This window comes from Heloderma suspectum, chromosome 2, assembly GCF_057233095.1.
Source record: "Heloderma suspectum isolate Gila_16-S chromosome 2, 16-S_ref, whole genome shotgun sequence".
In the NCBI taxonomy this organism is placed as follows: domain Eukaryota; kingdom Metazoa; phylum Chordata; class Lepidosauria; order Squamata; family Helodermatidae; genus Heloderma; species Heloderma suspectum.
Genome location: NC_139459.1, coordinates 168,381,856 through 168,409,721, shown reverse-complemented (window position 1 = coordinate 168,409,721; position 27,866 = coordinate 168,381,856). Strand labels below are relative to the sequence as shown.

Below are 27,866 nucleotides of genomic sequence, written 5' to 3'. Positions count from 1 at the left end.
GAGACGATCCTGGGATGGTGCTACTATTAACCAATTGTCCAAATAAGGGTAGACCTCAATGCCTTGAGTTCTGAGATGTGCACACACTGCCGCCATGCACTTTGTAAAAACCCTCAGTGCGGTTGCCAAGCTGAACAGAAGAGCCCTGAATTGAAAAATTTCAGCTCTGATGATGAACCTGAGGTACTTTTGGTATGAGGCATTGATGGCAATGTGGAAGTAGGCATCTTTGAGATCTACCACTGCAAACCATACACCGTAATGACGAAGCGGTAGGATTGTACCTAGCATGATCATTCAAAATTTCCTTACTCTAATAAAGTTGTTCAGATCTCTGAAATCCAATATCAGTCAAAGTCCTCCATCTCTTTTCAGGACTATAAAGTAGTGGGAGAAAACACCTTCCATTGCTCAGTACAGAAGGACACGCTGTATGGTGCCCTTCTTCAACATTGACTCTGTTTCTGTCCTTAAAAGTTCTGATGGGGCAGTCACCCAAATGATACTGACAGGAGGGAGGACTTTGAATTCTATGCTGTAGCTGTGTTGTAGGACCCACGCATCCTATGTTATAAGTGTCCAATTCGGTAGGAAATGAGATAGAAGGGACCTGAACAGGGGAGGGTTGTTGGAAAGTCAAAGAGCCAAGTCAAAGCATCCACTTGGTACAGCTGTCAGTCTGTGTGCAGGGTTGGCGGAAATTGCTAGAAAGTTGTTGCTTTCGTTGGGGCCACTAATTGAAACAGTTGCTATGGTCCAAGAACTCTTAGCTTGATAGAAGGGTTGTTGCCAGAACCAGCGTCTGGACTTGTATGATGGGGGCTGTTGTTGCTATTGTAACCCCATCTTTTTTGTAGTAGTTTTGGCTTTCTGTATGGCATCTATGGCTTCATCCATCTTTGTGTTGAAAAGACCTTCACCAACGTGCTGAAGGCAGTATCGATGGAAGGGGGCGACTCACTGATAGACCAGTACTAATGGTCTGATGTTGAGTTGTTGGCACCCAAGCTGGGGAAGATCAAGTCCTCAATGAAGTGGACCTTGGTGGTACCAAAGGGGATGGCAGAAAAGATGTATCCATAAGGATAAAATGGAGGAGAAGGAGAACTATGTATGCCGCCTTGGGTTCCTTAAGGAGGAAAAAAGGCGGGATATAAATGCAATAAATAAATCCAGCGGAGGGTGCGGGACTGTCGCTGATGGTGGCAGCCAGTAATGTGGTGAAGTTGCCCCCAATTAACAGGCTCAATCGAAATAGGCTTCTTGATCTCGAACAGTCTGCCAGTTGTCATATTGATAAGAGAGCCACGGAGCAAGGACCTGTTGGAATATCTGTCCCATTCATGGACAGGTGATCTAGTTCTCACCTGAAATTCTCTGTTATACTGTTCCGACCTATGCCGCCCTGACTGCTCAGACACAAATGATTCCGGTGAAAATTCCCGGTGGTGGCCACTGTGCTCTACAGCTGGATGCACAGGGGAGCACCTCTGTGGACTATTAACCACTCTCAGCGGCAAAAGTTCCTTTATCTTTCCCTCAGAGGTCAACTCCGTTTGCGTCAGAACCGACATCGGTACCAGCAGAGCTCTAGTCAGTATGGGAGAATCGAGCATCAGCAGTGGTGGCGGAATTTCAGTCTGCACAGACTGACATGGCTTCTTTGACTCAGAATCATGTTTATCAGTGGTCTTCCTTTTTTTCTTTTTCTGTGCCTCCAGGGATGACTTTGAAGATCTAGTCATTTTAGACAGGTTTTTAGCAGTGGAAATCATTAAAGAACATCCTGGAGTAGGTGGATCAGACTGACCCATGGTAAGAGTTGGAGTCTGAAGACAGGCTGGAGAGGAAGGTTGCATCTTCGCCAGAGTAGCTGAGGCACGTGGCTAAGTAGCTGGAGGCTTTTTGGAATCCACAGCCTCTAAAACTCTTTTCGAAAGAACCAGCTTAAGACGGTCTGAGTGATTACTCCTAGCCTGTTTTGTAAAGCTCATACAGTGAGGACAAGTATCTATGATGTGAGCTTCCCCAAGGCAAAATAAACAGGGCGAATGCCCAGTGGGGGCAGCGTACTACCACACTGCACACATTTGCAAAACAGAGCCTTCACTGCCATACGCGCCCCACGGCAATCAAAGATCGCAAGACAGAAAAAAATGACAAAAAAACTAACTACACTTTTTTTTTTAAGAAGAGGGGGGGGGGAAATATAAAAGAAAAAGAGAAAGCAAAGAAAACTCCTAAACTACCTCAGCACAACCAAAAAACAAACAAACTAACGAGTCTGAAAGACAGTAAAGTTCCCGAAGAGGCAGCCAGTTAGGTGGTCAAAAGAGAACTGAGGAGGAAGGCAGGAACCTGCTGGGTCATGCACAATAGGAAGGTAGGGGAAAGTTCCCACCAAAACAATCCCCAAGTATAGAAGTTTCCCAAGTCGAGGCCCCACGCAGGTGCAGAGCCCATGTGTGTGATGCACAGAGATCACGAAGAACAAACAGCTTGCTCCGCAGGCAGGGCCATGTCAGTAATTGCAGTCTTTTGTTGTTCCTCTGGAAGAAAGTTCCACTCAGATCCAGTCCTACCTGATCTGCTGCAACAGGGATTTTTCTGGCACTCTCGCTCCTCACAAAGGCCAGGCATTTTCTCTACTCTCTTTTCCTTGAATTAGGAGGATGGGTATTTAATTGGTTGTAGTTTCAATTGATTCCTCTTTATTTACAGAATTAAGCTCCAGCTGATTTTCCCTCAGTCTTTTCAAAACAGGAGCCAACCTCTCATTCAGAACATCCACAGAGACTCCTGTGGGTTGATAGATGGAAAAGAGAGGTAGAGCTACATGTCATCAGCATACTGCTGACAATGTAGCCCAAACTTCCAGATGACTTCACCTCCCAGCCTCCTCTAGGGGTGCCTACCAATACCACTTCTGGGTGCCAGAGAACTATGGCAAGATCCACAGGAACAGAAGTTGCTCTAGTGGAACCACACTGGCCATGGAGGCCATGATGCTCAGACCTCGTCAAGGTGGCCACCTGGCCTCTGTTGATAATCCCTCTTGCTCAGGAGCTTGTACCTCAGGGCCCATCTGGAGTCAACATGAAGTGGACAATCTTAGAAGCCTTCAGATATTCCAAGGAGGATTTGCTGGAGTTCCAAAGAGATTCCACCAATCACATTTATGAGATAATGTGGAAGACCGTTGCACACTGCTGCAGTTAAAATGTATTTTAATTTGCAGGTTTCACTGAGGTTACTGGCCTTTCCACAGGCTGGGATCTCCCAGGAGAGAAAGTCAGTCTGGGAGCCAAATTCAGCCCTCTGGGGTTCCCCAGATAACCATGCCCCCTTCCACAGCCCCATCGCTTTTGCCCAAACGTTTATTGCTTGGTGGTTTCCTAGCTTTTGTGCCATTTTCCCCCATTCTAAAATGCCTCTCCTGGGGCTTGCTTCGCGGCAGCAAGAGCTGTAAGCTAAAATATGCTGGTACTGTGTCTATTTTTGGCCCCACCCCTTGTGCCTTCAGCTGCACCCACTATTAGAATGTGGATCCTGAGAGCGTCTCTGAAATTGAATTCAGCCCTTGGGCTGAAAATGGTTCGTAAGACATCTGTCTACTATCTGTAGCAGAGGAAAACAGAGATCCTTGTCAGCTCACCCACGTTGGCTTTCTTTTAAGAGGGGCTTCCTTTCTGAATCCATCAATGGTGCACAGATTACCAACCTAAAGAAGCTATCTGAGCCACCCAGATCAGTGCCTTGACATATCCTTTTCTTCAGGGTAGCTTTTCTCGTAGTTATCACATGAGCCAAAAGTAGTTTCAGAGCGAGGGCTTCTGCGCACGTAGAAGGAGTATGTTTCAGGAAACCAGCATGAGCCAGAGCCAGCCGTCATTCAAAAAGTAAACAAACCTTTTCACAGGCACTAAGAGATCATCATGCCCTCCTTGGTTTGGTTGTCCCAAACCATAGCATCCCAAGGAAGGGAGAAAAAGGAACTGTTCCTCCTGTGCAAGCACCAGGTCATTACTGACTCCTAGAGGGACGCCGCTTGCACTGGCGTTTTCATGGCAGACTGTAGCGGGGTGGTCTGCCATTGCCTTCCCCAGTCCTAACTACCTTTCCCCCAGCAACCTGGGTACTCATTTTATCGACCTTGGGAGGATGGAAGGCTGAGTCGACCTGAGCTGGCTACCCGAGACCCAGCTTCCGCTGGGATCAAATTCAGGTCATGGGGAGAGTTTCGGTTGCAATACTGCCGCCTACCACTCTGCGCCACACGAGGCTCATCCCAGGGAAAGGGAGAGACATAAATTAAACCTCACAGAGCTCTGGGGACATATATCAAGTGAACAGCTGAGTTCTGCAAGTCTGACAATCTTTTCTTGCCTTGACATCCATCTAACATGGGAAAGAAGGTTCCTTAGCCCACAACAGCCAGATGGAGCAAGGCTTGTATGTCCCTCACTTACAAATTCCAATGTGTGTCCATTTCATCAGCGTAATAGCACATTTTGCTCTTGTACAATAAATCTAGAGGGTTGTTACCCAGTTTGCTGTATCCTCCTTTGTCAAAGATTACAGATTAGATGTTTAAGTCCCTGTTGAAGCAGCTTTTGGGAAATGTGTTCTCTAGCATGTTTTATACCTTTCATGTCCAAGCAGCAAGTTGTCTCACCCCAGGATAGAATTCTGCTGCTCAATGTCCCATGTGAGGAGTAGTTCATTGCACTCCCAGGGTCTTCAGGTCCTGTCCTCTTCTTTCTCTCCTGACAGTTCTCCATTACTCTAATGAAGCAGTGTTATGAAGACCTCACTTCAGATACTGCATTGCAATGTATTTTCAGTCTTGATGTTTGAAGTTCAAACAGAAATCATGTAGTAAATGTATATTGCATTACACTGTGTTTTGCATCATTCCTGACCATCCTGGAAAGGGTACAGGAGTCAAAGTTGGTTTTGAACATGCAACACAGAATGATATCCTGAACTGTGCGTACCAACTTTCATTCCAATATATCGGTGTTCCAGAGAAGCATCACATTAAAATATATTTTGCATTTTTCTCCCCTCACTTTTGAAAACAGGTTCAGGAGTCAAGCTGATATGCAAAACTGAAAAGTAGAATATGCCCTGAATGTCATCAAAGTTATTGCCTGACAAACAAACAAAATGCTGAAAGGGCTAGTTAGCCCAAAGGCCATGCTTTACTCAGCCAATAAATGAAAGCAATCCATCTGTTCTCGTAGGCAGCAACTTTCATTGTATTGATATATTAATAAAATATTAGGGCTGTTCAATTAAAGAATTGTTCAATCATTGTCCTTCCAATCCATGAATCAATATAGTAAAAATAAATACATTTCCGTATTACCAACAACTCTGCATAGGACCTGGTGCTGGCCAAGTCCCTCTCTCAGCATGAAGAAAGGCAAAATGGGTGGGGGTGGGATGATTTCCAGCCTGCAGAGGGCCTGGTCAGAGTCAGTTTGGCCCCCAACCTTCATCTGGTTCAGCACCCCTGACGGGTTTTGATTTGGGGTTTCTTTGTTTAGATGTTGAAGGAACTTGGAGAACAGACAACTTAGGATGCATTCTTATACACTCTTACCCAGTAGTAAGCCCCACTGAACTCAGAGGGGCTTACTTCTGAGTAAACATGCATTTGATTATACTGTTAGTAAATCAAACAGTAAATCTATGCACTGAAGGAAAGTCCATCTTTAATAATCTGAATTACAGTAGGAGATTGTAGGGCTAAGCTGGCTATAAATGAACAAACAAACCTATAATCTTAAAATGACCCCCAACAAACTTTTCAGTATGTCTGCAACTTCACAGCTTGGATTCAAACCTTTCTTAATGTTTTATCTGATTTCTGCAGGGAGTGACATAAATCCACAAGGCAACAAGACTCGCGTGTTTTTCAGTCCCATGAAATGCAGGGAATCTCTGCATCTGGAGGAGAACAAGGACTATCTGATCTGGGGTCTTGACAGTGACATGTGGCTCACAAAAAGTGGGTACGTATTTCATTTCATTCATTAGATTCAGACATCATTTTCTCCATTATAAGGTCCACAAAGCAGCAAAGCATGAAACTACAGATAACACAGTGCTGTATAACTTCCCCCTCCCTGCTTAGAAAAACATGTTGGCCCTGAGCTTGATCTGCTGGAAGAAAGAAACTCATTTGATACATATGCCCAAAATGCAATGGGTGAGCTTCCACAGCAAACCCCTTGTGACTACAGTGGACATGATATAATTAGCACCATCTCTATGTGGTTGGCTCCCACATAGCTCCAGAAATATATAAAGCCATCAAGTTCAACTTTATTGTGTGTTCAAATAATTGCTACATGAAGCCTGGAGAACTGTGTACCCTGAAGCTCCATTTTAGTTTCTCTCTCTTAGGCTGGCTCTTCTTGGAAGATTGTTCCTCAACTTCACCACCACCATCCCTTGAGGGAAATTTAAACATCTAATATTAATCCCAACTTTATTTAGGATGGCTTCAACAAACAACTTCATCTGGGGGCACAAGAGTGGCACACCTCTTGGCCTCAGTGGCTGGCCGACCCTGAGATGCTCTGGCTGAGGTTCATTAGAGGGACCTTTCATTCCCTTTGGGTCTTGTTTTAATAATCTAATAGGGAGGGAGAAACTGTGGTCAATGTGATATTATCCAATGTGCTGACATGATATCAGTAGGCTTTCCCCCAGCATTCAGGCTAATCAAGGTGCCTTTGAAGCTAAGAAGCTTAAGAATCCCTTCTCACCTTTCCAGGTTCAGCTACCTCATTAGCAAGGACACTTGGATCGAGAAATGGCCAAATGAGGATGAATGCCAGGATGAGGAATACCAAGACCTATGCAATCAATTTAGCCACTTCTCCACTGTAATGAGCCTTTTTGGTTGTCAGATCTAACTTCAGAAGTGCTATTTGCAATGCGTGAATCCCATGAAAGTAGGTGTGAGCCAATGTTCTGGAGACAACTTCCCTCCTGAAGTTTCAGCTTCATATAGTTGTTACTCTCCTATTTTCCCACTCTATTGTTTATATAATAAACAAAGACTTCATTTCTTATGTGGCATCTTGTGTACATTATTAACTAACTGCCTCCCACCACCACCCCACATACTTCACGAAGTTACCTGGGAAGAGAAACTGACAGTTAAACCACACTTAACTCTGTAGCGTAGATTAGCCCAGAGGTCCCCAATCTTTTTGGACCCATAAGCACATTGGGGAAACTGCTGTGGGTGCCACCACAAAATGGCTCCCATGGTGAGTCGTCATGGGAACCTTGGCTAGTAAAAACTGAGCTAAAGAGGTGGTTGGGAGGAGAAACAGAGATACTAGAGGTTGGGAGGGAGGGAGAAGTAGCAAGGCAAGGGGGTAGTGGGGAGAGAAAGAGAAAGAGCAAGGCTAGAGGTGAGAAAGAAGGGTAGGAACAGGGAAGGGAGAGAAATAGCAAGGCAAAGGGAAGCGAGGCGAGGAATAGCAAGACTAAAGACTGGGAATGAGGAAGAGAAAGCAAAGGGGAAAGGTCTGTGTGGACAGGCAAAGATTGGGCAGGGCCAGAAAGCAACTCTTTCCTTCTCTGTCTGCCAACTACTGATCTGGAAGGAGAACCTGGCGCCCTAATGGTTTTCAAGGTTTTTTAAATTAAAAATACATTTTTGAAGAGGACAGAGAATCAAGAGCTTCGTGGATGCTGTTGGAGGCCCTGCGGGTATCATGTTGGGAACGTCTAGATTAGCCGTTTTGACACCAAGGGCATGAGGATGAGTGCCTTTTGACTTTTTGCTTCGGTTCTGAAGCTATCTAAACCCAACACTGTTGTGTCCCTTTTAGAAGGGCTGGCATACCTTTTTGTTTAGACTGGCTCTTAGAAACCAGGGTTAAGCCTTTTAACAGCAAATGAGATTATTGTCAGCACATGCTCTTTTTCAGTTTCATTTGTAATTAACATTATACTGTATGCATTTTATATTCTAGCTAGATACTTTAATGTTATCATTTATCTTACTTCACAGAAAAATAATCAGAAAGTACATTTCTGAAACAGACCAAGGGTCCACCTAGTCTATCATCCTGTTTTCAACACACATATACACACACACACACACACACCCATAGTGTGTTGCCAGGCCCTGGCAGTTGGAAGTATACTACCTATGACTGTGGAGATCTATTTTTTGCTGTCATAGCAAATGGCCCTTGTTAAACCTATCCTCCATGAATTTGCATAATCCTTTTACAAATAATCCATGTAAGCTACCTTCATATCCAACCTTCATTCCCATCATCCAAAATGGTCCACCTATATTAATTATATCTAGTAGCAAAGTAACATGTTTACCAGTTTCCATACCTGGAAAAAAACCCATCTTACGTTAAGTATAAGACAACTGGAAAGCATCCAAAATAGTTCCAAAAAGAGAGAGCTACTCTCAAGAGGCTCAAAAAATAGTTTTAGTCTTTAAGGGAGTAATCCTATTATACAGCCCGTAGACAGTGTCTGAGTGTCCATAGGATACTTCAGATTCCCACATCCAAGGTTGGAGACAGCTCCAATTTCAGAGGAGAGACTCTGCTGAACCCCCCCCCCCCCCGCAGCTGGGCAGAAAGAACCACACTGACTGCTCTCTGAGGTCGGGAACTCAACTTCAGAGTACGAGGAAAAGGAGTATTTCGGGGGGGGGAGACAGGAGAGGCAAGGATACGAGCTATCCCAAGGCCTCCCCACCCTCCCCTGACCCTCTGAAACACCCCAGCTAGATGGGCAAAAAAGCCCACCTACTGTAAATGCAGAGCGTGGGGTGGAGAGGCAATGATCACCTCCACTGCTCCTCCGGCTCTGCACTGGGTGCTTGTAAGCCTCCAAGTTCAGAGGCTTACAATCACCGAGGGCAGAAACAATAGGACTGTGCCCTAAGAAGCCCAGTTCATTTCAGCCCGATATATTATTTTTTGCTTTTTTTCCATCATCGTGAGACTAGCTTTCTCTGTTTGGATCCGTGTAATGTTAAACAATTGGCATCCAAAACTGGATCTAGCTTCATCCAGAACTTTGATTTGGACCCCTGTGCCTCCGATCTCCGTCGTTAAATATCAAAAGGTTATCCTTAAAGCATGACACTAAAGCTACATCATAGTTGTCAGCTGTCCTGGATTTTGGGGATATAGCTGATGTTGCTTTATTGGACTTGCTTAGAAGGCAAGAAAATGGTAACCCACCCCTCTTAAAGCAATAAAGAATGTCTTATTGTGAAATGCAAACTGCAAATGTTTTATGATAAATAATTGAGAATTCCAAAAAAGTAAAAAGTAGTAATTGTATTAAAGGGAAGATACACAAAGACACATGCAGGTTCACAGCGAATTCTGGGTAACTGGCATAAAATGTCAAGGTGACCTGGATGGTATCCAAAGAGAAAATACTGAGCTAAAGCCCTATCATTTGGGCCCATAGGTAATTTAAGTAATTAACAGGATTAAGACTGTATTATTCTAGGTCAAAAGTGTACTTAACTTTTTCACTTATCAGTTAATGAGCAAAAAACATTAAGTGTCACAAAGTGTGCCCCCTCTGCCAAGGGTAACATATCCCTCTGTCCTCTTTCCAGCCCAGATGACTACGGGGACCATGTAAATGCAGCTATTATAGCCTTTATTAATTCCTGTTACAACACAGGAACAGTCAGATCAGTAGCTGCAAGATCAGCATCTCCTCTTGGCAACTGTAGTAAATAGTTCCAGGACAAGGCAGAGTCTCTGGATCAATAAAAGTAAGTATCTGCAGGTCCTGGATACAAGGTCACTGCATGAGGTACGTAGCTGCAGGACTGGGATGGGGCAATACTGGTAATTACCTGCAGGAGCAGGTTGGGGTCTACAGTGCAAGTAGCTGTACGTTTAGAGTGCATAATCCTAGAGCAGTAGCTGTGGGATCTGAGCTGAGGGACTGCTTACATAATGATGCTTAAGGGTGAGCAGTAGTTGCAGAGTCAGGATTATGTGTTCCCAAGCTTGCTGGGGAATTAAGCAGTCTTTTCTCATCCACCTGTTCCAATGGGCTTCTAACTACTGCTGACTGCACAGGTAGGTCTTTTCTGAGTTTGCTAGCAGCCTTTCCTTTGCTTTAGGTCCCTGGCATTCCCAGCTGCTCTTCTCTCCTTCCTCCTATCCCCTTCTTTACCTTTCTTCTAGTTGCTCTTTTTAGCCACTCTTCCTGAGCCTCTTTCCTCCTTCATTGAGCTTCTGGCCTCCAGGCTTTTATCCTGTGCTTCTGGGCCGCCTCTTCCTCCTCCCTCAGAGCCCTGGATCCATTTAAAGAGCCCCTGTCCTGATTCCCTTTTATTCTGTTTAACCTGGCTACTGCTGCTGGGCAACCAGAAATACCTGAGAGGTTGTACAGTGACCCCTGATACCTACTCACAGTAAGGTATATGCATCAAAAAGCTTGAGATGTAGACCACTTCATTACAGGATTTAACAAAAGAACTGCCCTCAATATGCTAACCTTTGCTTCCGAGCACCTAAAGTTGCTGAACAATCCACTACCCCCTTCTGTAACTCAGTACTTTACCCCCACTCCAACTTTTCAGGCATCATAAAGCTACAAAAACTTGTACTTTCCTAACTTCTTAAAGCCAACATGGAAGTGTTTTATTCTTAGATGCTAGAAAATTGCGACACAAAGCAAGTGAGCAAGGAGTGTGTGTGAGGCTCACATTTAAACATCAAATGGTGAAAATAAAATTGGTGTCTGGCATAGGTCCACTTGGAGCGGTGCCTTTGGCTCCCTCTGCATGGAATTGCCTGACTGTTGATGTCAGGCAGGCACCAACATTGTTTTGTTTTCGGCACCTCCTGAAGACATTTTTATTTAAATAAGCCCTCCCTGACTAACTAGCCATGGTTCTACTGGCACAACCTGGTTTTAAAGATTTTTATTCTGTATTACAATTATTATGGATTTGAGCATGCTCCGGGAGAGAGCGGAGGACAGGAAGGCCTGGCGTGCCATGGTCCATGGGGTCACGAAGAGTCAGACACGACTGAACGACTGAACAACAACAACATTACAATTATTAATGAGGTTTTCCCCTTTTATTGTTCACCACTCAAATATTTTATTGAATGAGAGTGGTATATTGTAGTTGTTGTTTATTCGGTCAGTCGCTTCCGACGCTTCGTGACTTCATGGACCAGCCCACGCCAGAGCTTCCTATCGGCCGTCGCCTCCCCCAGTTCCCCCAAGGTTGAGTCCGTCACCTCCAGAATATCATCCATCCACCTTGCCCTTGGTCGGCCCCTCTTCCTTTTGCCTTCCACTTTCCCTAGCAGCAGCATCTTCTCCAGGGTATCCTGTCTTCTCATGATGTGGCCAAAGGACTTCAGTTTTGCCTTTAATATCCTTCCCTCAAGTGAGCAGTCTGGATTTATTTCCTGGAGTATGGAAAATTAAATGCCCAATTAAATGCAAAATTCCAGAGGTTAGCCAGAAGAGATAAGGAATTATTTTTAAACAAGCAATGCGTGGAAGCGGAAGAAGATAATAGAATAGGAAGGACAAGAGACCTCTTCCGGAAATTTAGAAACATTGGAGGTAAATTCCAGGCAAAAATGGGTATGATCAAAAACAAAGATGGCAAGGACCTAACAGAAGCAGAAGAGATCAAGAAAAGGTGGCAAGAATATACGGAAGATCTGTATAGGAAGGATAATAATATCGGGGATAGATTTGACGGTGTGGTCAGTGAGCTAGAGCCAGACATCCTGAAGAGTGAGGTTGAATGGGCCTTAAGAAGCATTGCTAATAACAAGGCCGCAGGAGATGACAGTATCCCAGCTGAACTGTTTTAAATCTTGCAAGATGAGGCTGTCAAGGTGATGCATGCCATATGCCAGCAAATTTGGAAAACACAAGAATGGCCAACAGATTGGAAAAAATCAACTTATATCCCCATACCAAAAAAGGGAAGCACCAAAGAATGTTCAAACTATCCAACAGTGGCACTTATTTCACATGCCAGTAAGGTAATGCTCAAGATCTTGCAAGGTAGACTCCAGCAATTCATGGAACGAGAATTGCCAGATGTACAAGCTGGGTTTAGAAAAGGCAGAGGAACTAGAGACCAAATGGCCTATATCCGCTGGATAATGGAGAAAGCCAGGGAGTTTCAGAAAAACATCTATTTCTGTTTTATTGACTATTCTAAAGCCTTTGACTGTGTGGATCATAACAAATTGTGGCAAGTTCTTGGTGGTATGGGGATACCAAGTCGTCTTGTCTGCCTCCTGAGGAATCTGTATAACGACCAAGTAGGAACGGTAAGAACAGACCACGGAACAACGGACTGGTTTAAGATTGGGAAGGGAGTACGGCAGGGTTGTATACTCTCACCCTACCTATTCAACCTGTACGCAGAACACATCATGCGATGGGCTGGGCTTGATGAAGCCGAGGCTGGAGTTAAAATCGCTGGAAGAAACATTAACAATCTCAGATATGCGGACGATACTACTTTGATGGCTGAAAGCAAGGAGGAGCTGAGGAACCTCATGACGAAGGTGAAAGAAGAAAGTGCAAAAGCTGGGTTGCAGTTAAACCTCAAAAAAATGAAGATTATGGCAACCAGCTTGATGGATAACTGGCAAATAGGGGGAGAAAACGTGGAGGCAGTGACAGACTTTGTCTTTCTAGGCACAAAGATTACTGCAGATGCTGACTGCAGCCAGGAAATCAGAAGACGTTTACTTCTTGGGAGGACAGCAATGACAAATCTTGACAAAATAGTTAAGAGCAGAGACACCACACTGACAACAAAGGTCCACATAGTTAAAGCAATGGTATTCCCCATAGAAACCTATGGCTGCGAGAGCTGGACCACAAGGAAGGCTGAGCGAAGGAAGATAGATGCTTTTGAACTGTGGTGCTGGAGGAAAATTCTGAGAGTGCCTTGGGCTGCAAGAAGATCAAACCAGTCCATACTCCAGGAAATAAAGCCAGACTGCTCACTTGAGGGAAGGCTATTAAAGGCAAAACTGAAGTACTTTGGCCACATAATGAGAAGACAGGATACCCTGGAGAAGATGCTACTGCTAGGGAATGTAGAAGGCAAAAGGAAGAGGGGCCGAGATGGATGGATGATATTCTGGAGGTGACGGACTCGACCTTGGGGGAGTTGGGGGTTGCGACAGCCGACAGGAAGCTCTGGTGTGGGCTGGTCCATGAAGTCACGAAGTGTTGGAAGTGACTGACCGAATGAACAACAAACCTGAACTTTCAGATTTTTCCCCTCAGTAGGTGTCCCCCACAAAATACTCAAGCCTGATGTTTAAAAATTAAAGTTAAACAAGCAGTTTGAAGACATGGCATTATTGGTTTGTCCACTTTGGATTATCTCTGCCCTGCCCCCATAGGATTGCCCTGCCCAGCTGCAATCCTATGTATGTCTACCTGGAAGCAAGTCCTGTTGAATTCAATAGGACACATCTCTGAGTAAATATGCCTAAGACTGAGCTACAAGAATACATCATGTGTTCTTTTGAGTTTGCCTTCCACTGTCAGAATCATAAGAACAACTTGAGCCTCATATTTTGTAGATTCCCTCTACAATCATTAGGACTAGAAATGTTTAAGGTGTGAAAGTAATACCCCACCAAGTAAAGTTCATATATTGCTGGAGTACTTTTCCTCCCTCTCCCTCCAAGGAAATTATGAATTAGACAGTTTTCCATACTCAGCTACAATAAAGAATTTTTATTGCACAAGTTTGACGGTTATTTAGTTATGAAATAACCATCAAGAATCTCAGCACCGATCTTGAACAAAATCTTGACTTAATATATTAACTGAAAAACAACAGAATATCAAAGTAATTGCTTTGAATTTTACAACACAGCAGACTTGCTTTTTTCTTTTCTTTTGGTTGTGCTGTGTCAGGGAGAGAGAGAAAAGCAATCAAACACTTTCAGTATAAATACTATTTACAAAAATAAATACACTTCATAAAGAAACCTGTACAATCTCATGTGACACAGTCCCAACTGGAAAGCAACACACTTTTTTAAACACACAATGGGCTAGAAAATTCACCAATATCCACTCAAACTGTCATGCTTGCTGCAAGAATGATGTTTATCAACATCACCAACAAACCTTTTCGCCAAATATAAAAATAAAGTATAGCCCCCCCAAAATTATATTTACACTTGGTACATTTTGTGCAATGGACAAACATAATCCAGGAGCTCAGGAAAGTGTTTCACTACAGGTGACTATTGCTAAAAAAAAAAAATAGAAAAAAAATATTTATCTCTTAGAAGTCCTCTTGCATTTAAAGGGGTGAGGGGAGGCATTGTTTTAAACAAACTCCCCACCTGTCCCCAAAGTCTACATTTTGGGGGAATGCTGCTTTGTGCTAATTCCTCCCTAAGGAATGTTAATGGCACTGTTAGTATCCTGTGTTAAAGGGGGGGGGGTGCAGATGTTAAATTCAATGAACACTAAAGGGCTTTCTGTGTGACTGGCAGGTGTAATTGCTTGAAAGAGATTTTAACATGTCTGCCCTCCAGTTCCTTAGATAGCTGAAATGTTAACTGAAACACCTCTTCCCTTGCAACAACTTCGGTTTCTTTCCTGCCTCCTCCCAAACACACTGCAAGCAAATACCCAATGTATGGCAGAGCTGCAACTTCAAAAGAGAGCCACTTCCAACAAGGAACAAAACAAACAGACAAACCAAAAGCCTACATCCATCGAACGTTGGTCAGCATAGCTAATGACCATCCACCAAGCTGTCCATCCAGGCCCCTCAGTCAAGACAGTCAGATGGCCCAAGATCTCTTTTGGCATCCAGCTAACTGCAAAGCTTTAAGAAGCTTCCACATCTAGAAAAGAAAAGGAACCCCTTAGGTTGGCAGCATTGACTTTTCTTAATGCTGGTGAAGGAAGGGGAAAGCTGGTGTGTTTGAGGATGTAACCATACTCTCTTAAACCAATTTAATCTTCATTCCTTTGCGTTGGAGAACCCTGGAAACTATGGTTCCATGAAGGGGACTAGGCATCTCTGTCTGAAAATTTTCAACACAATCCATCACCAAACTACAATTTCCAGGAATCTTTGGGAGAATCTGTGACAGAAAACCACAAGAAGGCCCTGCTTCAGTATAGCTACAATGAATTACAGCACACCCATAGTACAGCTGTTGGTAATGTTGAACACAGTTTTTAAAAGATCCCCAGAAAAGGTGGCACCTGGCTGTGTAAACTGCACATTTATCCTACAGTTGCCCCCTCTCTGCTTCTAGTCATGTGGATGTTGGAGGGAGCAGCAGCCAAGGTTGAGGCCTGGTGTGTGTGTGTGTGTGTGTGTGTGTGTGTGTAGGTAATGCAGACCGTGTGCTTCCAACCTCTGAAAGTTTCCCAGGCAAGGGCATCCCACTCCTTGCCCTAGAGGATGTTGAAGCAACCAGGCAGAACCTAGGAAGGAGTTATCAGAACCAGGGCTAACATTGCCACTGCTGTGAAATGGGGAGTGGTGAAATGTTCTGCTGGACATCAGCTCTGCAGTGCAAGATGCAATCCTATACATGTTTAGACAGAAAAAAAGGCCTACAACTCCCAGCATGCCCCAGTCAACCATGCTGGCTGGGGCATGCTGGGAGTTATAGGCCTTTTTTCTGTCTTAACATGCATTGGATTGCCCCATTAATCAGAGTCTATCACATGGAGAAGCTGAAGTTTGGGGTTAATCTGGGTTGAGTTCTAGCTGCAGCTACTGTGCACCAAGGCAAGAATGTGAATGCACAGAACCTCACGAGGAGTGGCAGTTTCTGAGAGCATCTTCATACCTGTTCCCTAAAAGCATTTCTAGACCACAGCGTTAAATAAATAAATTCCTCAAACTAGGAAATCCTGGTAACTGTGGCTCTGGGTGTCAGGGATTTTTTCTCCAGAGAATGCTCAGCACGCTCACCAAACTATTAATTCCCAGGATCTTGTGGAGAACAGATAAGATGGTGAAACTGATATCATACCAGTATAGGTCTGTAGTGTAGGCATGTCCTCACTTGCATGGAAAACAATTTGTGTTGCATTCTGTATATATCATTGGTATCCACATGACATACTCTCTGTGTATGGCACAGGGACAGAGTCAGACTGTTCGTCCAACTAGCTCAGTATGGTCCATACTGACCGGCAACTGCTCTCGAGGGTTTCATGCAGGGGTCTTTCCCAGTGCTACCTTATCCCAGGGACTAAAGCTGGTGTCTTCTGCATGCAAAGCAGGTGCTCTACCACCGGCTATTAATCAATACAAATTGTCTCAAAAGCTGCAGCCATGACTAGTTTTCTGTTGTATTCATCCTTATTCACCATTTAGAATTATTCGATAACCCCTTTGGAGACCCAGCACGTTTCATGATATTTTGGAATATTTCATGACGTTTCATAACATCACAAAATGTGACTTCACCCATAGAGAAGGTCCCAAGAATGAGGCCTCCAGCAATGCTTCAGCCTTGCAGCTGTATATTTTATTCTTTCTATACAGAACTGCCATTGCACTTGAAATAATTGTAGCTTAAGATACAGATTCAAGGGCCATTCATCTTCACTTTCACAATGAACTTTAAATTGTATAGCTTTCCATGGCATGGCTCCACAAATCAACTTCACCTGAGCAGCAAATGTTTCTTTCAGCGCAACATCCATTCTAAGGTTGCAACTAAAGTCCCCCGCCATGCACACACACCCCTACTTTTACCTTTTTCCAGATTTCTGCTGGGCAGCTACTACACGCAACTTTCCTCCACAATTGGAACAATGCGAGTAGGGTTTCCCTCCATGCTTTGGAATATTCCAGCACTGAAAACACCGAATTCTGTACTTCTTGTACCTGGGGAAAAAATATATCTACTTAAGTGGTTAAGTCATGTGGCTGGTCATTCCATTCATTGATTCATTCATTCATTCAGGTCTGTTTTCACCTTTTTAACTTATAGTAAGCTCCCTCCCCTGCTCTAATCTCCCAACTCATTCCAAATGTCATGAAAGTGGGGGTATCTTGTTTTTCACTGGTGTGTGTGAAATGCCAGGTGAGACAAAAAGAAGAGTTTCCCCCTTCCTCTGAACAGCAGGTTGAAGATCCCAGGTACCAGGATATGGGAAAGAAGAGTGATGGTGCTATAGTTTATGAGCAATCTGTATGGTGGAAGGGCTTCACTGTGCAGAGGGACATAGGCTCTAAGGTCTGTGCTGTGACCTTTATGTGGTAATCCAGTTTGTTACATCTTGTTTCTGCATAGTGGTAACCTTTAGACTGGGATGGCGGAACTGTGGCCCTCCAGCTGTTGTTGGACTCCAACTCCCATTAGACCCAGACAGTATGGCCATGGTCAGAGATGATGTGAGCTGTAGTTCAACAACATCTGGAGGGCCACCGGTTCTCCACCCCTGCTTTAGACCCTTTATGATGGATAAACCTCTATCAAATATCCCACGATATTCCAGCAGTGCTAAGTACCTAATGCCGCAAGCATTGCAAAGAGGCGTCCCGTCTTCAGCATCTCTCCACAGTGGTGTTTTCCTGGTCTTGCAAGACGCACAACGTTTATTCCCTTGAAAGCAAAAGGAAATTGGGTCAAATAATTTCCTTGAGCGACTTAGGATAACTGCATCTGCTGACAACATTAAAACTACAACCCTCCCCTGTAGTTTCTCTCACTCAAACACTCTCACCACTGGACAAATGTTTGAAGTGTTTGCTTTTTAGCTTCCCATTTCTTTAAAAGGCACCTTTAAATATTTGGGAGGAATCTTATTGCCATGAATATTACAAACTTGTGTCCATCATACAATAACATGCTGAATTTGGGTGAGTTTGAACATGGTTTTTAGAATGCGTAACATGTTACAAATTAATGCACACTTTATATAATAATACTTAGCATTAATATAGAGCATCTCTAATGTCCAAAGCATCTCCTTCATGTATCTTGTTTCAATAATAATTACAAACAGCCTGGTAAAGCAGTCCATTTTTATTCTCTCCATACTGCAAGTGAGAGACTATGGTTGAGCACATAATGTCTGGCCTAAAATCACTTACAATGCAATCCTAGGCTTGTTAAGACAGAAAAAAGTCCTGCAACTCCCAGCATTCCCCAGGGGAATGCTGGGAGTTGTATGATTTTTTTTCTAAACAGGCATAGGATTGAACCTCATGCTGCAATCCTATGCCCACTTACCTAGGAGTAAGTCCCACTGACCTCAGTGAAGCTTACTTCTGAGTTGACATGCATAAGATTATATGGTTAGTAAGTTGGTGGCTAAGGCCACACTTGGACTGGAGAGTTCCTGGCTCACAGCTCATACTATATGGCTATGTTGAAAAGAACCTTGAAGCCCAGCAAATTGAAGGGGAGGGAAAGTAAACTCTGCACATCCTCAGAGACACTCACCTTTTGGGCAAAACGCACTCATGTCCCATTCCCTACACTCTGGGGACTTATGCTTAATGTGAGCCAGAGCTCTCTAGGGTTCAACCCTGAAACCCAGCATTCCCTAACCTGGTGCCCTCCAGATGTTTTGGACTTCAATTGCCTTCAGCCCCAGCCAGAATGGCCAATGGTCAGGAATGGTGAGAGTTGTCTTCCCACATATCTGGAGGGTGCCAGTTTGCAGAAGGATGCCTGGAACCTATTGGGCAGAATCGGACTGGGTGTTTACGCCCCGACCGATTATTTTCCACCTCACCGATTCCCTTCTGCAAGTGGTGGGTCCAGCCGATTGCACTGGGCAAGTGGGACTCATGCAGTGGAGATTTAGTGCTTCCTAGGGGAAGCCCCAAAATGAATGGAAATGCTTGTTTCTGGAAGGAGGAAGGTTGGTGGAGTTCCTTTATGCAAGCTCTTTTACTGTGTTTTATGCAAGCTCTTTAACTATGTTTTACTGACAACAGTTGGAATTATGTCAAAGTGCAATTTAGGATTTTGAGATGCCATCTGCAAAGTTGTTCTGTTCAGCCAGCTTGTGATCAAACAGACAGGGCTGATTCAGACTATGCGGCAGCCAAGTTCCACTAGCATTTCCCACAGTAAACCCATAAAATGTTTAGAGGAGATGTACATATCTAAACCCATATAATCACAGCCACCAATGAAGCCCCCTGAATATTTAGAGAAGCACATCTCCCCCTCACATCTATGTGTCTAGTGCAGCAAACACCAGTGGAACCTGGCTGCCACATTAAATAGTTGCTGAGGTTTAAATGGGGGAGAAATCCATTTTTTTCCTTCCCCCTCTTTAAACAAAAACAAAACCAAAAAACACTAATTTTACAAACAGGTGTAACTGGAACCGTGCATAATGGTTTGCTAGATAAATACCATATGTTTGGCAAGTGATACAAGACATTTCCAATACACTGCCCATCAGCTGTGATCAAATTATAAAAGGATAATTATCAAACAATAGACTCATAGGGTTATACTCATATTGCCAAGCTCTGCCATGGGCAAAGTATCCGCAGGATGCCATGCAGGTGAGTTTTGCCCCTTGCCATCCATTCCTGTGCTATGAAGCTGGCTTGTTCAATGGTGATGCTACCGACTGATAGTGTAACAGAGCTGACACCCACCCTGCTCCTTCAGAGCAACATTTGGCTTGGCTTACAAAGCCAGCACAGTACCATACGTTATGACATCATGATGACAGTACAGATGGCTATAACCCAATCAAGACACTTAATTGCCTAATCAATAACTTAAAGCAAGGATGCACAACCTATTCATCTGCATGTGATGCTGGATCAGGAGCCCCATATGCACACACACATATATATACACAAACATCCCAGCAATCCTGATACAGTTTGTTCTTTCCTTACTGCTAGCAGCAGCAGGAAAGGAGCCACCTGTATCAGGATCACTGGGGGAGGAAGAGTACCGGCAATGGGGAAATCAGCCGGGGGCAGGGGAGGAATTTGGTAATGGCAGCATGAGTCATGGCCACAGGGAAGACATGTGGGGGCGCAGGGCTGTGCACCCTGACTTAAAGGATCCGGCCACTGGCTTGACTGTTCTTACTCTACTGACTAGCCCTTAGATTCCTTCTGCTGCTGCTAATACACTCAATGGATTGCAACATAGTTTTGCCTTTAGAATCTCTATTATGAATTGATATTACAAGTATTTCATGCCTAAAAAGTTAACATACTGTGGGTAGAGAGACATCCTTCTTCCTCCTCCGAACTGCCAGCTTTGCACTCTTCTCTTGCTAAAGGGACTCGGCGTCTTTTCCTAAGTTTTCCACTGAACACAGATTAGATGTGTAGTATTTAGATCTGCTTTAAAAATCTGAATTCCAAACTATTTTATGTACCTTTATTCCTAAGATCCAAGAGGACCAACAACTTTTCCTTATCATACATATATTCATAATTACTCTGCGACAGATCACCAGTATTCCCATTTTACAGACTGGGATAACAGAGGCAGAGTGACAAGTCACACATTCCAGAACAGTCTATGGCAGAGCAGAGGATTTGGGACCTGCAACATCTCCTGGAACCAAAGCCACCATACTATCTGCTTTGATAGTTTACAGAAGAGCAATGAAAATAAATGAGAAGTGAACTCAGAATGTTACTACACAATGCATAGTTTTAAAAGTATATGTCAATGAAAGTCTATAGTGTAGTAGAAAAGTTTGCCTCACTACAGGCCTGGTTGTAAGTCCCATTGAACTCACTAGGAACTGCTAAGCAAATGTGCAGAGGATCAGACTACAAGGAGTACATCTGTGCCTCTCTTGTGCTTAAGAAGGAAGAGAACATGGAAGAAAAAATAAAATTAATATTCCATCCAATGTGGGTTTCATAATTGCTTTTGGAGTCAATTAAACATAAAGCCAATTTAAACTTTATGTGTGAAAATGATGTTACCCCAGTTAATCATATTCCTGCCTTATTTTCTGCTCTGCACTCACTGTTACAACAATGCCAGCACATCTGGAAAATAACCCATGGTACAATAATATATGATGAACATGTTAAGTGAAAAGGAAAAATCATGGTTTTCTTTTCTTGGAGGGCTACATGATCATACTTTTTTACTCCTGATAACAATTGAATCATCACCCACCATAAAACTGTACTGAAAGAACATAAGTGTTATAAATGAAGAATTAAGTATATTTAAAATACATAGTGTAGACCAGAGAACAGAAGTGAAGTGAAGAAGCATAATTAAACCATAGAAAATGTATGTGAGTACAGGGCAGCTTTACTAACAGGTTATTTTTCAAGTCAAATTTCAGTTAACTTGCTGCAAGCTTCATTTGTGGGCTATTCCTGGTGCAACTGGTATGGGAATAATTAAATGCAATTTAACTAATCCCGTTTCAAGCAAAGCAGAGAGGACACCTCTCTCCACAAATCAGAATTGATCCAAGATGTGCAGGTATCCCAAAAGGAGCATGCATCTGTGAGGATGTGTCTCCTTAGCATAAGCTTCCTAGCTTACAGCTCAATCCTATGCATGTCTCCCGAGAATCACATCCTACTGAGTTCAAGTCCCAGGCAAGTGAGTATAGAGTTGCAGCCCTAAGAGCCCAGCTAAGGCAAGATAGATAGATGATAGATAGATAGATAGATAGATAGATAGATCTATCATACACAAATAGGACTCAATATACAAACCAAACAGAATCACTGGAGCTTGAAAGGTATTGGTGGAGATAATAAAGCACAAGACAGAATTCCCCCCCATGCATTAAGCCAGAGATGGGCAGACATTTCTTTCAAGAAAGAATTCTGAGCCCAAGAATTTTGATTACCAGAACTGAACTGAGCTCACAGCCCTCCCACACAAAAATCCATCCTGAAATGAACCTTTCTTCATTTCAGTAGCATAATTGGTGGCATGGGGATGGGGATAGCCATTGTATTGTTGCCACGGTTAAACAAATTGAGAGTCCAAAATCCTTCCTGATCTACTGCAAATCACCCAGAGATCTACCAGTAGATCCTGATATACCTTCCGCCCATCGCCATGTTAAACCACTTTCACATCACCTATCTTTTCTGCAGGATTACCCCACCTCATCTGGATCACAGCATGCCACAAAAACAGCATAGCAAGGAAGATGCTCCATGCCAAAAAGCCCATCTCTTCTTCCTTGTAATTAAAGAAGTGTTTTGTTGGTTGCCACTCATTTTGTGAGAGGGGGACATGGAAAGTGGACAAGAAAGTAGTACAAACATCCAGAATCCAGGGGAGGGGGGATCCAAAATCCACCGTTAGGCAATACCTTTATTAGGAACAACCAAAATGCCATAAAAGATTGTGCAGGCTTTCAAGTTCTGCAGAACTCTTCATCAGGCTAGATGGTATAAGAGGTAGGGGATGGGGGAAGGAATAGAAAAGTTAATCAATTCGGCTGGATCTTGTGGCCATGAGGTCTGCAGTACAGACTGTTTCAAAATGGTGATTGCAGACTGAATAAGTCACTGTAGGTGCTGCAGCTATCAGATAACACACCTAGCATTCTGGAACAGAGAAGAGATGGCTGACCCCCATTTCTGAAAACATAAAGGCTGACTTGGTTTCCTCCCCCACCCCCGGATTCTGGATTTTTTAGTCATGGACCAGCATGGTTACCTTTGTTTTTTATGTGGCTAAAAAAACCCAGTAGACTGTCTCATTCTAGGCACATACAACACAAGAGAGAATCACTTCCCCAGTATTTCCTTCCTCCCAAACAAAATCGCTTTAACAGTTAAAGGAGGAGAGATCATGGGAGCCTTTTAGAGGCTGTGAAATGACTGTGCCTTAGGCTCAGTGGCAGGTTGTATCTCTAGGGTCCAGCCTGGTCTCTGTCCATCAGTAGAGAAGACCTCGACTACTGCTTTCGACACCTGGATACTTTTAAGGCTTGGCTAGACAAAATGACGAGAGACCTGTGATTAGACCTCCAGAAGGTTTGGGGATGGGGGGGCAGGGGAGCATGTTAAGGGCTAAATGCAACCTCTGAGGATCAGGGGCGCTGCCTGAGAGCGAAGGAAGGTTTAACTTTTTGGGCCGGGAGGGGGGGGCATTTCCCTGATCAGAATCACACCATTTGCCTCGCGGAATAAAACATCAGTATATATTATGTGGCAGCGAAATTGGTCGAGGGGCAGTGAAATGATGTTTTAGGCCCCTGGAATAGGTTTTGTCGGTATGCTTGGGAACCCGCTGAGCGACCGGCAGAGTTCTGCGGCAGGTTCCCTGAAGTGACCTCCAGACTCTACCTGCTGTATCGGGGGTTGATGAGGAGCCGACAGCCCTCGGGACTACTCTGGCAGAGACGCAGCTGCATCTGAAACGCCACCCCTTGGAAGGCTGGGTCCAGGCGCTCACAGCTCCGCCGAGGTCTCGGCTGCTTGCGGGAGAGTCTCCTCCTAACCCCCTGAGACTCAGACTGGTAGGGAGCGTTCGTCCCCTGCAGCTGCGCCGCCCTGGGCTCTTCCACACAGGCTGCCCACAGACGGTTGCTGCGGTAGTCTTTGGAGAGGGCAGAGGGGGGCCTCTCTTGCGCAGCCTCTGGGGGCTCGATCCGATCTGCGGGCTCTGATTCGAGGTTGGAGCAATGGAGGCTGATGAGGCTCAGGGCATCCAACGCACCGAAAGAGGCCAGGGCAGGGGAGAAGCAGTCGCTTGGCGGCGCTGTGGCGCTGCGCCTAGGACGCAGGGCCAGTCCCGCCTGCCGCGGAGGCCTCCCCGGGTTGCTGCTGATCGGCTCGGTCTGGCAGAGGAGCTGGGCAGTCTCCTGCAGGAAGCTGAGGGCTTTGCTGTCCGGGATCTGGAGGCAGCAAGCCATGTCGCTGAAGGGTTCGAACCTGCGGGGGAGACGGAGAGAGAGAGCAAGCAAAGCGCAGCGCATCAGCCGGGCGGGAGAGGGATCGTCAGGTGCGCTTATGGAAATGGGGCGGGGGGCGGGGCGCCTGCATCCAATCGCCCTCCGCAGTTTCTAAGGATCGCCCACGCGGAAGAAAAGCCAGTACTTCCAGGCCGGGGGCAGCTCCCCTCTCGCATCCACCCCCAATAGCAGTCTTTATTATTCTCCGCCCCCGCCACATGGAACCCTTCCCACATTTTTTAAAAATCCACAAGACAACTCTCCCCCCACCCCACAAAACTCTTATTAGCAATGACCCCATGGGACAGTTCTCCTAGGTTTGCTTCCCTGAGGAGAACCCCCTCGCCCAACTAGCTCTCTAATAAACGACTTCATAGGCTGCCACCATCCCATCCAATGATACTATCATCCCCATCGGACAGGTCTGCTAGAGCACCCTTTCGAGATTTAGTTGCAAAAATGAAAGATCCGTTTTTCATCGGCTTAAAAAAAAGTACTTCAGAATAACTATACCGAAGGTTCAACAAAACATTTTTTGCTATTCATACTTTTGGCATGGATAGTTAGTACCTAGGGACCTATTTAGGCTGCAGTCCTTTACTCTCTTATGTGAGAGTAAGTTCCATTGATCTCAATTGGTGTTACTTCCAAATAGATAGATATATGTGTGTGTGTGTGTGTGTGTGTGTGTGTATATATATATATATAGGATTACATTGTTAATGGTTTATACTTTGTTATAACTCGAAAGAGTCTTGTGCCACCTTAAAACTAACAAATTGTTATAGAGTAATAGTCAGTATGCAAAACCAGAGGGTTGTACACCTGGAAAATCTGTTGTGGCAAAAAACCAAAACAAAAAAAGCAGAGTCCTGTGGCACCTGATGGACTAATGGTTATTGTGGCATAATCTGATATATAGAGCCAATGAGCTGGCCAAAAATATAGCTGTCCCTAAATAGCCTTCTTCACTAAGTGGAGCTAGTTCACTTCTAGAATGGGTTTCAAATAAATGAATGGAAAAGCAGTAATGCCGGCATAACCAAGAGCAACGTCTATATTTCTCTTGCCAAACTTCCAAATGTCTAGTGCATTTTAGTGATTTATTAACATCAGATAACTTGAATAAGAAGGCTTATTTTTAAGTCCAGAAGGTTTTAACTCCTCACAATGAACACCTTCCTCAAATAAATGGCAGAGCTTCCTGAGGTAACCCCTGACCTCCTTTTAAACATCCTGCCATGATCACAGTCAAAATAAGCTCAAGGGGTGCGCGCGCGTGCGTGTGCGTGACTGAGAGAGAGATTGAGATTGACTGAGATTCCCACTACCACACACACGCATCACTTCAGCAGAAGGCTGGTCCTGAACTTGAGAAATCCACCCTGAGCAGAGGGATTCTTGGGTGGGTGGGGGGAGGCCTGGGCAGGCTAGGGGCCGCAATTTGGAACACTACCCTCTGGGGTGAGACAGCAAGTCCTGTTTTCGTTTTCAGCAGAAAGTTTCCCCCTTGTAAAAACAGATTTTCGTTCTTTAAGTGGAAGCTGACGGGTCAGACATTTAAAAGCCCGTTTCCGGAGGCATTCCTAGTGTCGCAGCTGAAGCGAACCAGGGCCCCGGTTGGGGGCGCACCTACTGGCACGCCCCGCTCTGCCCTGAGAAATAATCCGACGGAGTCTCGAAGCACAAGCCGCGAGGTCAATGGCGCCCCTGCCTCGAATTGCCCGGCTGGGGCAAGGACCCCTGCAGCCTTCCCTCCTGGCTCCTGTTAGCGCCCGTCCGACGGGATCGGTCTAACGAGGCGACTCCCTCAAAAGGAAGCCTTTTCTCCCGTCGTCTCCAGGAAGGAACCCAGGGTTGGCGCCCCTCCTTTCCCCACCAGCCCTGCCGAGGCTCCGCGTCTGGCGCCTTCACGGGCTGAGGCAGCTTCTCCTCTCCCCTTCAGCGTTTATCCCTCCGCCAGCCCACCTCCTCCGGGTTCCGAGGCGGCACCCTCCCTCTTTCCCCCTCGCAGCCCAAGGCCAGGTACTCCACCCCGCCCCAGACTGGAGGCGCGCGCCTCTCCCCTCGGGCGCCGCAGGGGCGCCCCCCGCCCCGGGTTCCCGCCTCCAGGCTCTTGGCCAATGATAGCCGCCGAGGCCTTGGGCTCGTGCCGCTGGCGGGGCTCGCGAACCCCTGGCGGACCTGGGGGCGGCGCGCGCAAATCGGCTGCAGCGCTGCCGCTCAGAGTGCCGGACGCTGCGCGCTATAGGGAGCGGGGAGAAAGAGTCTGTTCGGGTCGCCCCCCTCTTGCATTTGTGCTTGGAAAGTCGCGCCCGCGCAAGGAAACGGGCCGGGGGCCCGACCCCAGGCTTGCTTACTTGGAAGTAAGTCCCACTGATTTCAGCGGGCGTTCTTTCTTACGTAGGTTTGCACTCCCGGGTGATGCACAATCCGAGGCTTGCTTCCGACAAAACATGCGAAGGATCGGCCCTGCAGTGCGATCCTAAAGCACTTTTCACTCAGAAATCAATCCCACTGATGTTCATAGGACTTACTCCCAGGTAAGTATGCATAGGATTAAAGCAAATCGGCCAACACCCCAACCCTGTGCATATTTCCTCGGAAGTAAGTCCCAGTGGGGCTCGTTCCCACATTAGTGTCCATAGGATTCAGCCTTCATTTGTTTCCGACGGGTGCACAAAGTTAATTCGGAGTCTCCTGTCCGCCGCCGTTGGGGGCTGCTCTGGGGACAATCGAGAAGGTGAGGCTGCTCCGGATCCTCCCTCCTTTCGGGGGAAACGGATCTGGATCCTCCCCGTTCTCACGAGCAGATGTCACTCAAAGAAGCTAACCTGGATTCGCTGGTGGCGGCTGTTTCTGGCCCGACACCTCCCGGATTGGGGGCCGGGCTGCTGCTAGGCTCGGATTCCAGGCAGGGCGGACAGAGCAGCTCCTGCAAGACGGAAAAATCCGGGGGCTGCCCGTCCACGAAAAGCTCCCCCTCCATGCCGAGAGCTCCAGAGGGAGGGGGCGGGTTCCGATCTCCCCTCCCCACCCCCAGATATCCTTTGCAAGGCGCAGGGGAGGGTCAAACGCCGCTTGCCCGGTAGCCCAGCGAGGGCGCCTCATTGGACACACCTGGGAGCCCAGGGCCGGCAGCCATAAAGGGAGGAGTTCGAGCCCCTTACTCACCTTTAGGCGGCAGATCTAAAGAGGATGAGATGGCCCGGAGCGGGGCTTGAGCCTGTGCGGGTCAAGGGGTCTGTAAATATCCGGGGGAGGGGGCGTGGGAGTGGACGATGGGCTGAAGGTCGGATTAGCAAGCAGCCTGAGAGAACGTCTTCTGTAGTCCCTTCTAGAGCCTAAAATACTGTTTCTTCTGTAGGAGCTTTACCAGTCCTATGTCTGTCTTCGCAGAGGGGAAACTGAGGCAGAGGTAGTAACTGAGGCTCCTCAGTGCTCGAGCACAAGCTAGCAGAGGATGGTTTTATCTGGGATTGGAACCTCCATGTTCAGAGGCAGTGCACCTCTGGAAAGCAGTAAATGGAAGCAAATGGGGGTGGGGGGGAGGAGGCAGCCCTGCTTTGCTTATGAGCTCAGCTTCCTATAGGCATTTGGCTGGCTGGTTCTGGAAACAATACTGGGCTAGTCTGATCCAGCAAAGCCATGTTTCAAAATCTAGAATTTGAGCTCAGGCTATTTTAGTCACTAATCTTCATAGCCTCCTTTCTGTGGCCCCTCCACCTAAAATTATGAATAATGCACCCACAGTTTAAGATGTGCCTTGCTTTAAACTCCCAGTGAGTGAAAATTCTGCCAGTGCTTGGCTTCCAAAAGGCACTGGGGTGTGAACCTATCAGGAAGTATTAGAAAATGAAGATAGTTGTGCTGGTCCTTGACGGGAAAATAAAAAAGCCACAATTAAGCAATACTTTTATTAGCACTATCTATCCTAATTGTTG

General features: G+C 45.6%; 2 protein-coding genes across 2 annotated transcripts in view; one reads left to right on the top strand and one right to left on the bottom strand.

The window, feature by feature from the left end:
- The window catches only part of LOC146353171 (A.superbus venom factor 1-like), a 131,629-nt gene extending 124,535 nt beyond the window's left edge, over positions 1-7,094 (top strand). Inside the window, exons 39-40 of the mRNA XM_084835878.1 lie at positions 5,882-6,020; positions 6,788-7,094. Of these exons, the coding sequence (XP_084692004.1) occupies positions 5,882-6,020; positions 6,788-6,929 (281 nt within the window). The 3' untranslated portion in view covers positions 6,930-7,094. The remainder of the gene's footprint in view (positions 1-5,881; positions 6,021-6,787) is intronic.
- A 7,781-nt stretch (positions 7,095-14,875) lies between these two features.
- On the bottom strand, positions 14,876-27,006 carry ZGLP1 (zinc finger GATA like protein 1). Its single transcript, XM_084829702.1, has 7 exons — positions 26,757-27,006; positions 23,315-23,902; positions 20,239-20,333; positions 17,546-17,639; positions 16,787-16,918; positions 15,415-15,498; positions 14,876-14,906 (listed from the first exon to the last, which is right to left on the bottom strand). The coding sequence occupies exons 1-7, from the start codon at positions 26,909-26,911 to the stop codon at positions 14,876-14,878; spliced, it is 1,179 nt and encodes a 392-aa protein (XP_084685828.1). The 5' UTR covers positions 26,912-27,006.
- Positions 27,007-27,866: the final 860 nt, after the last annotated feature.